The 15,073-nt window shown below is 59.4% G+C and overlaps 1 protein-coding gene across 3 annotated transcripts in view; it reads left to right on the top strand.

The window, feature by feature from the left end:
• DRD2 (dopamine receptor D2) overlaps window positions 1-8,618 on the top strand; it is a 62,125-nt gene extending 53,507 nt beyond the window's left edge. For 2 of the 3 annotated variants that reach the window (XM_072812420.1, XM_072812428.1), the window contains exons 3-8: window positions 596-705; window positions 1,210-1,346; window positions 2,503-2,693; window positions 3,681-3,767; window positions 5,290-5,617; window positions 7,337-8,618. In XM_072812420.1, the coding sequence (XP_072668521.1) occupies window positions 596-705; window positions 1,210-1,346; window positions 2,503-2,693; window positions 3,681-3,767; window positions 5,290-5,617; window positions 7,337-7,530 (1,047 nt within the window). In that variant the 3' untranslated portion in view covers window positions 7,531-8,618. The remainder of the gene's footprint in view (window positions 1-595; window positions 706-1,209; window positions 1,347-2,502; window positions 2,694-3,680; window positions 3,768-5,289; window positions 5,618-7,336) is intronic. The other variant, XM_072812433.1, reaches the window with a different exon arrangement.
• The last annotated feature ends 6,455 nt before the right edge of the window (window positions 8,619-15,073 follow it).

Raw genomic sequence — 15,073 nt, 5'->3', positions numbered from 1 at the left:
ATGGGCACAGCACCCCTGTCCTGCCACCCCCCCCCAGTTCCCACAGCTCGAGTCCCCGTGTTCTGTCCCTCACTCTCCAGGTCTGACCAAGAGTAGCGCCGTCTTCTCGGTTTCTGAGCCTTGGTCCTCACAGCTGTCCTTAACAGACAGGTTTGCGCCCTGGCTCTGAGGGAGCTCCCCCAGGAACCTGGGCCCGGCAGGATCAGAAGTTGAGCTAAATGGCCTGGGGCAAGTCACTGCCCCTCTCTGAGGCTCAGTTTCCCCATTGGTAGCATGGGATTGCAGGCCGATCACTGGGCTGTTTTACACATGAAGGCGGAAAGTTGAGAGACTCAGTTGAAGGTGCTCATCTTCTAGCCCAGTCCTTGGCACAAAGTGGCCTTATGTGTCTAGGAGGAGAGGGGACCAGGAGCGAGGGCCTCGAACTCCCCTTCGCTGGCCCACTTCTCCCCCGGGCCCCAGCTGGAGACTCACAGATTCCCACAGCTGCCTGCCGAGCCTGAGGCCCCATCTGCCCCAGGAAGGAGAGCCCCGCTATAGGGCCTGGGCTCATCTCCCCCTCTGCCGTCCACCCATTATGGTGCTTTGTCCCCAGGTGGTAGGTGAGTGGAAATTCAGCAGGATTCACTGTGACATCTTTGTCACTCTGGACGTCATGATGTGCACGGCAAGCATCCTGAACCTGTGTGCCATCAGCATTGACAGGTGAGCCCAGCTAGGGTGGGAAAGGGGACCCAGGCCATTCACTTTTCAGGCTTCCCCGTCTCTCCTTCAGGGGCAGGATCTCTCTGATACTGTACGGCTGACCGTGTGTCCTCGGGCCCATGTGTTTGTGCGTGCATATATGTGTGTGAGTGTGCACACATATCTCCTCATGCATATCTGCACATGTGTGTAGGTGCACATGTGTCTGGGACAGTACAGACCTCCTAAAGAGAGGCCATCCTCCGGATGGAGATGCTACCAAAGGTACCCAGTGGCTGGTAGAGAAGAGAAAACTCAGTTCTGACAGCACCCTTGAAACTGCACCTGTGCACCCTGGCTGTCTGAGCTGGGGCAGGAGACAGGAGAGATTGACAGGAAGACCTCAGGGAGGTGACAACTGTCACTCCCCAAGGCACAAGGTGTCTCTGGTGTATATGTGCTGTGGAATGAGGGGTCCTTGGGCCTGCACCCAGACTTAAGGTCCCCCGCCCTGCGCCCCCGCAGGTACACAGCTGTGGCCATGCCCATGCTCTACAACACCCGCTACAGCTCCAAGCGCCGAGTCACTGTCATGATCGCCATCGTCTGGGTCCTGTCCTTCACCATCTCCTGCCCACTGCTCTTCGGACTCAACAACACAGGTGAGTCCTGCCTCTGTCTGCCTGGGGTTCCGCTGGCCCCGTGCACAGGGCCCCAAGGGAGCTGAGCCCCTGATGCAGAGATAGGGACTGAGGCCGGGCCCTATCCCCCTGGCCAAGCCTGACTCTGATTGTACCTGGATGGGCTGGAGAGGAACAGTAGCTTGGGCCTGATAGAGTTGGGTGAGGAGTGGGGATAATGACTCGGGAGGATGTCTGGCCATTTTCAACTTTGTTTATTAAATTGAAGCAAGTCAGACAGCCGCACAAACCACATGTGTACGTGTGTGTGTGTGTGTGTGTGTGTGTGTGTGTACACACTCATGGGTGGCAACTACTGGGCCCCATCCACCACCCTCACCCCCCACCCCCAGCAATGGTATTTGTGTAAGGAGGCTGCAGCCCAAGGGCTGGCCCTGCCCAGCACAGACCTGAGTTACCTGAAGCAGGAAAGGTAGACTCGAGCAGGAGCTAGCTCAGGGCGCCTGTCCTGTGCGTCTGAGGCAGAGGAGGGGTTGTGCCTGCCTGCCTGCTGGCGGGGCATAGAGGCCATGCAGGTGTACCTCGGAGACTGTTACAGGGCAGGACACAGGGAAGCCTTGCAATCTGACTCTGTGGGAATTTCAAGGAGCGCGAGTAGGGCCTGATATGCTCAGATCTGTCTGGAGAGGCCCTGGGTAGAGGACAGACATCTGGTAAACCAGGAGGGCATTGGCAGTGCACTGGAGCACAGGTGAGTTCAGCAAACGGGACCGAGTTACCTTGTTCTAAACCTGGGAGGTGGTAGACGGCCCCCAAGTACACAGGAAGGCCTACAATAAGGGTTCACTCTTTGAAAATAATTTTCTTGTTATTTTTTTCTGAACACTCCGGCTCCACTTGGGTGTCGGTGGATGACAAAACTAACGCTGAAGTCAGGGGGGAATATGAGTGGGAAAGCTTGGACGCAGCTTGGCTTCTCGCTCAGGGTCTACTTTTCAGTCACCGGTTTACACCGTGGGTCCGTTTCCATCTAGCATTTCCAGGCGACCTCAGACCCCCAGGCGTACTCTGTCACATGGCTGGGCTGGGTCCCGCGGAGGAGGAGGGGACAGTCTGCGGTGGTGGTGGTGCCTGCACACCCCACGGCTGCTGACATCCCGTCTGGCTCTCCCCCCAGACCAGAACGAGTGCATAATCGCCAACCCCGCATTCGTGGTGTACTCCTCCATCGTCTCCTTCTACGTGCCCTTCATCGTCACCCTGCTGGTCTACATCAAGATCTACATCGTCCTCCGCAGGCGCCGCAAGCGGGTCAACACGAAGCGTAGCAGCCGGGCTTTCAGGGCCAACCTGAAGGCCCCACTCAAGGTCCCCAGATCCCTCCTGCCCTCCAGTGCCCTCCCTGACCCCCCCAGGACGGAGAGGGCTGGCCTGTGCTGGGTGGGCCTGGTGGGTGGGTGAGGGTCCAGGGAGGGGGTTCCCAGCACCAGGGCAGGGCCCAGTCCAAGGCTCAGACCTCAGCGGAGGGAGTGAGTCTCTAGGAGCGGGAAGGGGGGGGCCAGAGGCGGATGCCACCTGGGGGGAGGAGAAGTCGGCTAGATCTGTGTCTGAAACCCTCCTTTCCCCATCACTTGTCCTTTCCTGGCTGTGGCCCCTCTCTTCTCCCTGTCCTTGCTCTGTGCTTCCCGCCCTCTCCAGTACCTTCCACCTCCTCCTCCTCCCCTCCAATGCACACCCCCTCTCGCCCCCCCAACCCCAGCTCCCTGTCCTCCTCTCCATGCACACCTCCTCCCTCCTCCTGGGTCCCTGTCCTCCCCTCCATGCACACCTCCTCCCTCCTCCCTGGCTCTTTCACCCTCCTCTCCTCTGCCTTTCTTTCATTCTCTCCCCACTCCCTTATGTCTTGTGAATTTTCCCCTCTGCTCAGTCATCCCTGAGGAAGACAGTGTGGGGGCGTGGAAGGAACCAGAGTTTTGGGGTTAGACACAGGTTCAAGGCCTGGCACTCTCACCTTTTTGTTGAGTGACCTAGGGCAAGTTACTTAACTTCTCTGAGCCTCAGTTTTCTCATCTGTTAAATGGGAGTCCTAATGCCAACCTCTCAGCGTGGTCTTGAGGATTCAGTGTGAGAGGGATACGAGCATGCCTAGCACGTGCCCAGAAAACCAGGACCTCTTTGGCCTTTGTCCTGCCCACGATCTTTCATCATAGTACCAACCTTCACTCTTGCCTCCCCTGGCCCATACCCACCTACTCTGCCCTTCTGGGAGCCCCTGTGCCCAGCCTGACTACTGCATGTCGGGTGTCTGTCCCCGGCCCCTGCCCATCATGACCAGTGTCCTGGCTCACTCCACAGGGCAACTGCACTCACCCTGAGGACATGAAACTCTGCACCGTTATCATGAAGTCCAATGGGAGTTTCCCAGTGAACAGGCGGAGAGTGGTAAGTGCTCAGGTCAGGGACCCAGAGCCAGGTCTTTCTGCCCCTAGGGAAACCCACCTACCATGATTCTCAGCTCACCAGCTGGTCAAAGGGAGGAGCACCTCCCAGGCTCTCCCACTTAGCTTCAGCAGAGACCAGACTCCCCATGCACAAGTCACAAGCAGGCATGCAGCAAGACGGCTCAGTTCTGCAAGGCACAGATAGGCACTCCCAGCACAAGGAGGTGGTTCGGAGAGAGGACTCGGCCATAAGATAAGAAAAATAAGAAGAATGGCTATTACCATTCATTGAACACCCGCCATGTTCCTATTATTTCATCAAATCCTCACAGCGACCCTGAGAGATAGGTCTTATTAGGCTTATTGATTTTAATTTTAAAGAAGAGCAAACAGGCTCACAGAGGGAAGGTAACTCACCCAAGGCAAGACATTTCGTTAGTAAGATAATGTGTATTTGAGCCCAAACCCATGTGACTCCGAAATCCACACATCCGCCATTCTTCCCACTTGCCTGTGCTAGGCTCCTACAGGCGGTTTCTGGGGCTGGAGGCAGGGCATGGGGGGCAGGGTGGAAGGGCAGGGAGCCGAGTAACCCCAGGGCTGGTGGGGAAGTGCAGCCTGTAAGTGGAGCCCAGAGACGCAGAATCACAGCCGACCCCAGGCTCTGCCCAGCGATGGGAGCATCAGGGTTCAAGCAGCAGGGGTCTCATCCCTGGCTGGGACAGGGAGCCCACACAGGGCCATACACGAAGTCCAAGTCGGGTGTCCCCAGGAAGCAGGGCACCCACTGTCCACCTGCAGGGCAAGGGCAGGACCCCAGGGAGTCATTTTATGAGATGGGTTCCCAACAGGGACTCGGGACTGGGCTAGGGTTACACCACCCAGGCACACAGCAAAGCTGCACTTTGGATGTTCAGATGGAGACCCCAAGGCAGGGAAGAACCTGGAAGCCCGTGAGTGGACCGCCAGCAGGGTCCCCAGGTCAGCCCAGCAGGAAAGATGGGGGACTCAGGGGTTAGCTCTTTGGCACCCAGATTGGTCTAGGAGGAACATGTGGAACCCACGTGTGAGTGAGGGTGCAGGTGCCCTGCAGGGAGAAGAGGGGTGCCCTCTATGCAGCTAGAACAGGAGCTCCTGGAAGGAGGCACTGAACATCAACCAGTGATGTATTCCCAGCAGCCAGCTCGGTCACTTAGCTGGTGCTCGGTATGTGTTGCTCAGTTAACAAGAGAGGAAAGTGTTGTGGTACTAAGTTCCCACAAATGCTTATGGAGTTAATGAGGCTCTGGGACAGGGGCTGGGGATGACCTGCAGGCAGGGGCTGCCGTGGGTCCTGGGTCCTAGTCCCAGACTATTCCTGCCTCCCGGTGATTATCCTCATTGTCTCTCTGGCAGAGTGACCCGTGATGTTTGTAGGAGTCTCTAAAGGAGGATAGGGGAGGGCCAGGGGCACCCGGTGAGGCTGAGTGGCTAATGCCTGAGAACTTGCCTGGCTTTACCCAGAGCTCTCTGCCTCCGTGCAGGAGGCTGCCCGCCGAGCCCAGGAACTGGAGATGGAGATGCTGTCCAGCACCAGCCCCCCCGAGAGGACCCGGTACAGTCCCATACCACCCAGCCACCACCAGCTGACCCTCCCCGACCCGTCCCACCACGGCCTCCACAGCACTGCTGACAGCCCCGCCAAACCAGAGAAGAATGGGCATGCCAAAGACCACCCCAAGATTGCCAAGATCTTTGAGATCCAGTCCATGCCCAATGGCAAAACCCGGACCTCTCTCAAGACCATGAGCCGCAGGAAGCTCTCCCAGCAGAAGGAGAAGAAAGCCACTCAGATGCTCGCCATTGTTCTCGGTGAGTCGGGCCGGCCCAGCTCTGTCCCACCGTTACCGAGGAAAGGACCCATCACTCTGGGTCCCCTTACCTGCCATCCCCTTCCTAGCCATGGCCGGTGAGCCTCGGGAAGGGCACTTTCTCAGATTGCAGGCCACACCCATTGACGTAGGCCATTAAGTAGATTCTCTAATTAATGCTCATTTTACAGACGGGGAAACTGAGGTTTGGAGTGGGCATATAACGTGATCAAGGAAGACCTATGATTTAAACTCAGGGAGTCTGACCTCAGAGTCTGTGAGCTTGAGATACCATAGTGACCCCCAGAACCCCGAGATCCTAAGCAAGTCACTTTCTCTCTCTGAAGTCCCCTCAGCAGCAGATTAGCTCTCAGGGTTGTTTGCTGTGGTCAAAGGTTTACAAAGGTGAAAGAAAGCATTTCCTAAAGGGCAAAGCGGTGCACACAGCCAAGTGTTATCAGGGTGGTTTAGTTGTTGAGGAGTGGGAAATTCAGTTCACCCCAGCTCAACCAAGGCCCCGTGGGACCAGAGCTGGGAACAGAGAAACAGGGCTGGGAGGGGGGTCCCTCTGGAGGAGGGTGTGGCTCCATCAGCCAGCCAAGGCTTTCGAATAAAAGTCTCCTAGAAAACCAGGACTGGAGTCAAAACACAAGGCTGGGCTGACGTGGGTGGTGGGCACAGGAGGGGCTGCTGTGACTCTCCCTGCCCTCTAGCACCAAGGTCTCATGGGACACCCTGCCACACTCACCATCCCCTTGGGCCTCCCACCAATCCTGTGATGTGAGTGGGACAGGTGTTACCTCCCTGCTTTTGTGAATGCATGCACTGAGTCATGGCAGGTTAAAGGACAGATCCTTGGTCACCGGGCTGAGGGTGAGAGCCGGGCCTGTGGCTTCTGTCCATGGGGTCTCGCTGTGGTCCTGGGGACTCCCAGGGTGCTTGTGGGGCACTTTGTGCTCACAATGCCTCCATACCGAGGGGCCCACTGGGGCAGCAGGTCCTGAGTCAGGCAGACAAAGCCAGTGGGGGCGGGGGGGGGTCAGTCTAGGTCAGAGCATCCCGATGCAGGAATACGCAAGTGGTGGCCTCCAAGGCCTGGGGGAAGGTGGAGCGAGAGCATGGCCATGGGAGGGGGCGGGGGGGCTCGATAAACTGGAGTTCAGGTCTCGCTCTGCTGGCTTTGTCACTCATGAGCGGGGTGGCCTTGTGTACATCACAGAGCCTATGGGAGCCCCAGTTCCCTGTCTACCCCACAGAGATGCCAGGGAGTCTGAGGGAGATGGGTACCTAACTCTTCCTTTTGTCACTTGGGCTCAAACCGTGCATCCCACGCTGCAATGACCACACGCTCCACTTCCAGGTGTGAAGGAAGACGTTCCCAAAGATGACCAGAGAGTAGAGTAAACATTTCCATTTCTACTGACTTGTGTCAGAATGTTAACCTTATGGATTTGTTTTCAAGCTCATCTTTCCCTAGAGGGGTAGGTGTGGGTGTTATGCCCATTTGGCAGATGAGGAAAGTAAGGCTGAGGGACGTAAAGTGACCTTCACTGCAAACGGGTGTCAGGGACAGCTCTAGAGTCTGAGATGGGGACTCCTCCTGCAGTGCTCCTGGGCCAGGGCCCGTAGCACCCAATCTTGGTGCCCACCGAGTATGGGCCTTCCCAGCCCAGCCTCCCCTGGCCCCAGGGGCCCGCCTGACCGCCGCCCTCTCCCCCAGGCGTGTTCATCATCTGCTGGCTGCCCTTCTTCATCACCCACATCCTGAACATACACTGTGAGTGCAACATCCCGCCCGTCCTGTACAGCGCCTTCACGTGGCTGGGCTATGTCAACAGCGCCGTGAACCCCATCATCTACACGACCTTCAACATTGAGTTCCGCAAGGCCTTCCTGAAGATCCTGCACTGCTGACCTGCTGCCCACCTGCACAGCAGCCTGCTTCCCGCCTCCCCGCCCAGGCCGGCCGGGTCTCAGCTCCGGGGAGCCGTGGACAGGGGAGGGGGCGCAGGGCGGACCAGGCCTTCTCTTTGCCCCGGCGGGTCCTGCAGTGTTAGCTTGGCTCCGCGCCCCTCCGTGCTCGCACACCCTCATCTGCCGGGGTAGTGCTAGGGAGCCAGGCACGGTGCCGGCCCTCGGGCCGGACCCCTGGCTCAGGGGCAGCTCACAGAGCGCCCCCCCCACCTCTGGGCCCTCCCTCCTTGGCACCAAAGACGCAGCCGCCTTCTCCGACCTTTCTGTGGGGTTCTGGGGTTGCCGGGGTCAGAGGTGGGGCTCAGAGACCGTGCTTTCTGGTAGGTTTGGCTTGGTCTTCACAGGCCGATGCCGGGGCGGGCGGTGGGTGGGGATGGACAGTTCACACCCCACGAGGCCCATGCCCGGGGAAGCCAGAGCTCTTGCCAAGGCCCCAGGCAGCTTCAGTCCTGGGGGACCCATGTAAATACCAGACCCACAGGCTGAACCCCAGAGAAGCCCAAGCCAAAAATCTTCACTTGCTCCCCGTCCTGCCCCCCAGGAGCCTCTATTTCCACAGCAGTGGGTCCCGCCCCGGCCCACCTCGCTCCAGCACCCACGTGCTTTCCATACCTGCCGACCGCAGGGACTCTGGTCTTGAAGGGCCCCCGGAAGGTCTGTGGGGAGAGGAGCCACCCCCAAACCCACCCTGCTGTCTCCCGACAGACTCTGCATCCCTTCTCGTAGCAATTGTTGGGCCTGCCTGGGAGCGGGAAGGGACAGCAGGCTTGTGACCACATCTGGGGCCTGGGTCGGGGTGCTGGAGGGCCTCTGGGGGCTGCCTCCTGCCACAAAACCACTCTCTCTCCCCCTTTGCCTCCTCTCTCTCCGGTCCCCTTTCCCTTCCACTGTCTCCGCCTTAGATGAGCCCTCGGCCAAGGGAGCTGCTGACCGCCACTCGGCCTGAGGGAGGAGGGGAGGCTGCAGCTTCGGGGAGCCCCTGGGCCCCAGACTCTGTAACATCACTACACACGCTCCGAACTAATAAAACTCTGACAAGAGTCCCATGTGAGGCCCCTTGGGTGGCAGGGCACTGCGCCCTCCTTCATCCTCTGCGGAAGGTGTAGCCACAGCCCTGGTGTCTGTGCCGGGATCAGAGTCGGGGAGGCCTCCTGCAGCCCCCCTCCAAGAAAGGGTGACCCCGACCACGGCCGCCAGGGTGGACACTGTGGGGAAGGAGGGAGGTCGCTGCTCAGAGGATGACCCGGGAGAAGATGTGTGTGCGCCTGCCTCCCCCGCTCCCCCCCAATCCGGTCCTGGCCTCCCTCCCAAGTAGACAGGAACACTATCAGCCCTGCCCCCGGGGGATCCAGAGCCCCAACTGCCAACCAGGATGGGAGGGGAGGACGTTCCCAGTGGGAATCCCACAGCGCACCCAGGGCTCCCCTCGTCCCTCTGCCAGGGAAGCCAGGCTGTCCCCACTTGCCACCTCCCCCCTCCTCTGAGGGTCCTTAGCCCTCGCGGCCCACCAGGGCAGAGACAGCTCTGTGGAAAAGGTGGCCTTCCAGGCGCCGGCTCTGTCTGGGTCTGGTCTGCCCCTTGCCCTGACTTCCGTCTCCCATCAGGACCCCCTTGCTCTGGAGCAGGTTGGGGAGGCAGGGAGGCCCCAAGTGACATGGCCCAGGTAGGCCTCCCTTCTCTGGCCTCCATCATAGTCGTTGCTCCAAGCTTTCCGGGCCACAAGTTGGCACTGCCCTGAAAACAGAAATCTGGCTTTTAAAAAAATGAAATCTAAGTCAACCCAGTGAAGGAGGAATATTCTCACTACCTGGCGAATAACAGTGATGATGACAAACAAGGTGCTGGCACCCACGGGCTCAGCCTCTGGGGAGCTGTCAGGGCATAATTTGCATGCTAAATACAATATTTTTAGCACCAAAGTTTGGAGCACTTAACTTGCCCTGAACACTTAATTATGGACTTTGATCTTCTCCCTGAACCTGCCTGCAGCACCAAGCCCCAGGGAGAGGCTCTGTCCCTAGGAGCACCCAGATCCCAGAAGTTGGGCAAAACCAGGCCTAGTCCAGCTCAAGAGGCGTCACTATGACCCAGTGACCACCCCCTTGGGGAAGGGGCGGACACTCAGGGGGGCCAGAAACCCCAGGGACTCCTCGGCTGCTGCCGCCCAACCCACAGCCACCGCACCCGCAGGTGCACGCCTGGACACACGCCCCACACTCAGCCTACACCCCACACTCATCTTGCCTTGGACAGAAGCTTGAAAGCTCATCTCATTAGAAATCTTAGGAGGTCACACAGGTTTCTCAGCTGTGAGAACTGGAAGAGATGACAAAGGAGAGAGAAAGAGAGGATGCTTGGAAGGAGGGAGGGCGGGAGGGAGGAGGGACAGCAGGCAGGCAGGCCGAGGGAGAGGAGGCAGGTCCCTAGCAGTTTGGAAAGGGCACCGAGGGCGAGGGCGAGGAAGGGGAAGAGGGCAGGCAGGGGCGGGAGGCGGGGCCGGGGAAAGTTGCCCACAGCTGTCAGAAGCTTCGAGGCTTTCTGCCAGACAGCAGATTGACAGCTAGAGTGGGCAGGGGGAGGGCCGGCTCCACCCCCTCCCCCCTCGACTCTTCAGGGGCAGAGGGATGGGTGTGGGCCCGGGAACTGTGCGGTGCCAGGGGGTGGCCAGGCTCCGCTCCCCCCCGGAGGACCCGACGTGGCTGCGGCCCTCTGCCCTCGCTCCCCTGCCTTCCCTGGGCTTCTACCTCGGTGCCCATCTTTCTCCGGAGAGTGATTTTTCATTGATACATGATCTGCCTTCAGAGCAGGTGGTGTCTAACAGCCGCCACCCCCCGCCCCACCCTGGTGACAAGCACCGGGCCAGGCACAGCCTCCCGCGTGTCCCCGTGTGACTACAAGTCTTCAAAGCTTCAGGCCCTTACTCTTCCCCTAGTGGGTCCTGGAGGAGTCTGGCCACCGGCTGGGGAGATGGCCTGGGACCCCGGAGGCGAGTGGTGCGGGAGGAACTGCATTTCATCCGCCCACCCACCCACCCACCCACCCAGCCGTTGATGCCCTCAGTGCATCTTTCTTGAGCGACCCTTGTGCTCCAGGCCCTGGCAAGGTGCTAGGCAGGAAACCGGAGTAACGTGGATGTGATCCCCGTACTTGTGGAGCTCACGGCCCGGAGGGTGACAGGCGTTAATCCAACAATCATGCAACGACTATCAAAGCTGCACATTCCCAGGGGCAGAGTGCCAGCTGGGTGTGGGGCACGGGTCACGTAGGTGACAGCAATGGCGTGGGTGCCTTGGCCTGGAGCAAGTAGGCAGGGTACTGGTGCAGGCAGGAGGGCTGGTGGGGAGGTAGGGGCCCCCGAAAGAAGTGACTGCCTGTCCTGCTTCCCTGGTGGCTTCAGAACAGAGGCGGTCAGTCATCTGCAATCAGGGCACTGAGGACTGGCCTGCCTTGGGGGCAGTGTGTCCACCTGTGTGGGCTCCCTTCCCACACGTTCCCTGTCCCAGGGGCTGCGTGGCCCAGCCCTGGGTTGTACTGCCTCACTGCCCTCCGGGGCCCCAGGATGCAGGCTATGTCTGGGGCCAATGGCTCCCACATGATCCTGTCTTCCCTGTAACCCCGGCCTCTGTCCGTAGGGTCCCCCGTTATAGAGGAGGCCTCTCTACAGGGAGGCTGCTTGCCTGGATGGCAGGCTGGCCTCTGAATCCAAGATTTCCACATCTACATCTTACATGGTCTGCTCTGCCTGTTTCCTGACCGGCCCCGAGAACAGCTGGAGGAGGCTAGTGTGGTGAGGAGAATTTTGCAGAAGTGGGGAGAGATGGGGAAAAAAAAAGCATTTGGGACCAGTCTTTTAGGATGTTGCCCTGGGGTGCCTATGAATAGCCTGAGAGCCATTTGGGCTGCGGAGCAAAGAGGAGGGGGCGGTGTGCAGAGCAGGGGGGTAGTTCTTAGAGGGGCTTTAGTAGGTGCAGATCAGTCTGGTCATCCGTGTGCCTGAGCGTCCTCTCCTGCCCATCAGATGCCCTGACTCTGGTTCTGGGGAGTCTAGAAGGCAGGAAGCCCGCAGGGAGGGCAGAGCATCTCTAGAATGGATGGCTTCCACCCTGGCTTTGTGGGGCTACGAGGTACAGGGAGAGGAGAGAAGGTACCTGGTAAGAACAGCTCCCCATCCCAGCTCCGCCACTTGACAAACGAGGCAGGGCAGGTGCTGTTGGGTAGAGCCCCCACTGGGGTGGGGGGCGCCCAGAGGCCTTTTACTCCTGGCTGGAGGAAGGGCAGCTCCAAATCCCCAGGAAGTGCTGCACGGCCACCCAGCTTGCTTGTGGCTTTCTCCCAACCCTGCCCCTGGCTTCCTCCTGAGACCTGGGGACCTCAAGAGGGCAGAGAGAGGGAGGCAGCCTCCCTGGTGCCTCGGGGGCAGTGGGAGTCAGGTGCTGCAGCTGAGGTGAAGGATGGGGGTCAGGCAAGGGGAGGGAGGAGGTCCCCTTGGGGCCTGTGGAGGGGCAGGGGACTTCACAGGATCAGAGCTGCAGCTGGCACACCTGGGTTTCCTGAGCAGCCCAACAGCAAACGCTGTTCTCTTGGCCTCAGGAGAGCAGAGTCCTCCCCAGCAGAGGACCCCTTGCACCCCCTGCACACAGCTGAAGGGTGTTCACTCTGATTTGATCTTCCCTCTGCTCGGAAAGTGACAGCAGCTCCTTGCTGCCCCTTCCATTGCATCCAAGGTCCAAGTTCTGGAACCAGGGTGGGCATCAGGGCCCCCACCCCACCTGCGCTTGGGCTGCCTGTACCCCCAGCCTCTGGTGCCCTGGCTCCTTCCGCCTAGCCCAGGCACTGCCCCTTCTCTGCTGTGTCCCTATGCTTCTTCCACACACATACCTTCTGGAAAGCTCTTCCTGACTGACCCATCAGCCTGGTAACTGACCGAATGAGGGGCAGGGGCAGGAAGCTTAGGGACTGCGTGGTCTCCTAGGCACATGTGGCTACTTAAGTTGATTGAAATCAGACCTTTGGTCCCTTGGCTGCACGGCCACCTGTCAGGCACTCAGCAGCATGTGGGGCCGGTGGCCATCCTAGGAATGGCTGCAGACAGAGAAGGTCTCCACCTTCCCGGGATGCCCTGTTGGACAGCCCTGGTCTAGAATGACTCTCGGGTGAGGAGTTCAGGTGACTTCAACTAAAATGAGGGTGAGAGGATGATGAACAGATTCGTGGAGGGGGAGGGAATGGAACACTGAATGGAAGGGGTCTGTAAGACCTCCAGGTAGAGATGCCCAGTAGGAAACAAGGGAGTTCCTATCCTTGACCACCCCCAAAAACTCCCCTAAACAGGGTTTGGAATTCAAGTGGAGACCATCTCCTTGGGAATTTCAAGGGCCTCACCCAAATCCAACTCTGAACATCCCTCAGAAATCTCTAGAAGGCAGCTGTGTCGCAAGGGGATGCTGTGTGTCTGTGTCTGCCTTGCGTTGGCTTGAAAAGGGAGAAGGTGCTGGCAGGCAATGCAAGGGCTGTTGGCCAGAGCTGGCCTGAAACCGTTACTTCTATTAACTTTTGGAGGAAGAGGGTAGAGAAAGCAGTTGTCTGGGAATCTCAGTCTGGCCTTGGGACCATCAAATTGGTAAGTTGAAATGATTCCCAGGGATAGTCCTGACCCCATGTCTGTGGGATCTCTGCCCCTTATAGGGCAACAGGTGCAAAAGCATCTTTTATTTTTTCTAATTCCTTTCTGCAAGGTCTTCCCTCAAATTCTTTCCAGGAGGATAGGCCAGACACTATGTGCCATCCTCCTGGCCATTCCCATGGATTGAGCTGAGTTCATTTGGCTTTGAACATGTAGCCTCGCACCCCTTCTCTGGCGCATGCAGAAGAATCCCCCCTGACATGGACCTCAATGGGCGAAGGCCAAACACGGCACGGAGCCCTCCCTGCTCCCCCTTCCTGCTCTAGCATGTTCTGGGGAAGACACAACTCCCAGGGGTATTTTCAACTACCAGTTTTGCCTAAGGCCCAGTCTCAGGAAGAACAAGGAGAACGGACCAGGAAGCTAGCAGGGAGTAGGAGGACAGAACAGTCTGCCAAGTGCTGCCTGCGGTAGTCCCCAGGAGCCCCCACTCATCCAGCCCCCAGGAGCCCCCACCCATTCAGCCCCCAGGAGCCCCCACTCATTCAGCCCCCAGGACCCCCCCACTCATCTAATTCCCAGGAACCCCCACTCATCCAGCCCCCAGGAGCCCCCCACTCATCTAATTCCCAGGAGCCCCCACTCATCTAACTCCCAGGAGCACCCACTCATCCAACCCCCAGGAGCCCTCACTCATCCAGCCCCCAGGAGCCCCCACTCATCCAGCCCCCAGGAGCCCCCACTCATCCAACCCCCAGGATCCCCCACTCATCTAATCCCCAGGAGCCCCCACTCATCCAACCCCCAGGAGCCCCCACTCATCCAACCCCCAGGAGCCCCCACTCATCTAATCCCCAGGAGCCCCCACTCATCCAGCCCCCAGGAGCCCCCACTCATCCAACCCCCAGGAGCCCCCACTCATCTAATCCCCAGGAGCCCCCACTCATCCAGCCCCCAGGAGCACCCACTCATCTAACTCCCAGGAGCACCCACTCATCTAACTCCCAAGAGCCCCCACTCATCCAGCCCCCAGGGGCTCCCACTCATCCAACCTAGAGAGGAAAAGCCTGTCACCCGGGGCTAAGGAGGGACACAGGGAGAGACTATGAGGCACCCCCTGGTGGTTGTTCTCAGGCCTGGCTGCTCTCCAGCATAACCAGGGCAATCCTGGTTTAACTGGTCAAGGGTAGGGTCAGTGTCTAAAAAGCCCTTCTCCCCCCACAGCTCACCCAGGAGGCTCTGATGGGCAGGCTTCGTGTACAGCCTCAGTGCTGGGGCACATCCCAGCTCAGGGCTACCCCCAGGGCTCTCCGTGGTGGCCACAGGCTGTGGTGTGACGGGCGAAGCGCCCAGGGCCCAGGAGGTGGACGCCACAGCCCAGCGACCACAGGATGGGAGCTGCCACACTGCAGCGTGCGCGTGGGGTTAGAGGTTCCCTCTGCTCTGCCTCACCCCGCACTGACTGGGGTCCCGCACCCAGCCCAGCGGGGCCGCACAGACGTGGGCCTGCCAAGTGGCTGGGGGTCGAGCTGGCTGCTAGTTGGGGCAGATATTCCTTTCCTCTGACTATTACAGAGTCATAAATATGATTATGGCTGGAGGGACCTCCCCAGCAGTGTGCAGAGGCGGAGAGGGGCAGGATGGGACTTTAGGGCGCCCATGAGGCCCCACTCGAACCCCCGACCCCTTCCCCTCTGAGGTGGACCATTCCCGGCAGAGCCTGGGCCCTGTCGCACGAGGTTAGTGTGAGCAGCCCCAGCCCTGCCCCGACCTGCCCCACAACCTGTAGGACAGGACAGGCCAGCAGACAGGTGGCCAGGGTGTGGGCCCAGGAGAGAGCTCTGAGCTGCTGCTGCTGGG

This window comes from Canis lupus, chromosome 3, assembly GCF_048164855.1.
Source record: "Canis lupus baileyi chromosome 3, mCanLup2.hap1, whole genome shotgun sequence".
Lineage (NCBI taxonomy): Eukaryota > Metazoa > Chordata > Mammalia > Carnivora > Canidae > Canis > Canis lupus.
The sequence above is the reverse complement of the archived record's forward strand: the minus strand, read 5'-3'. Positions and strand labels throughout refer to the sequence as shown.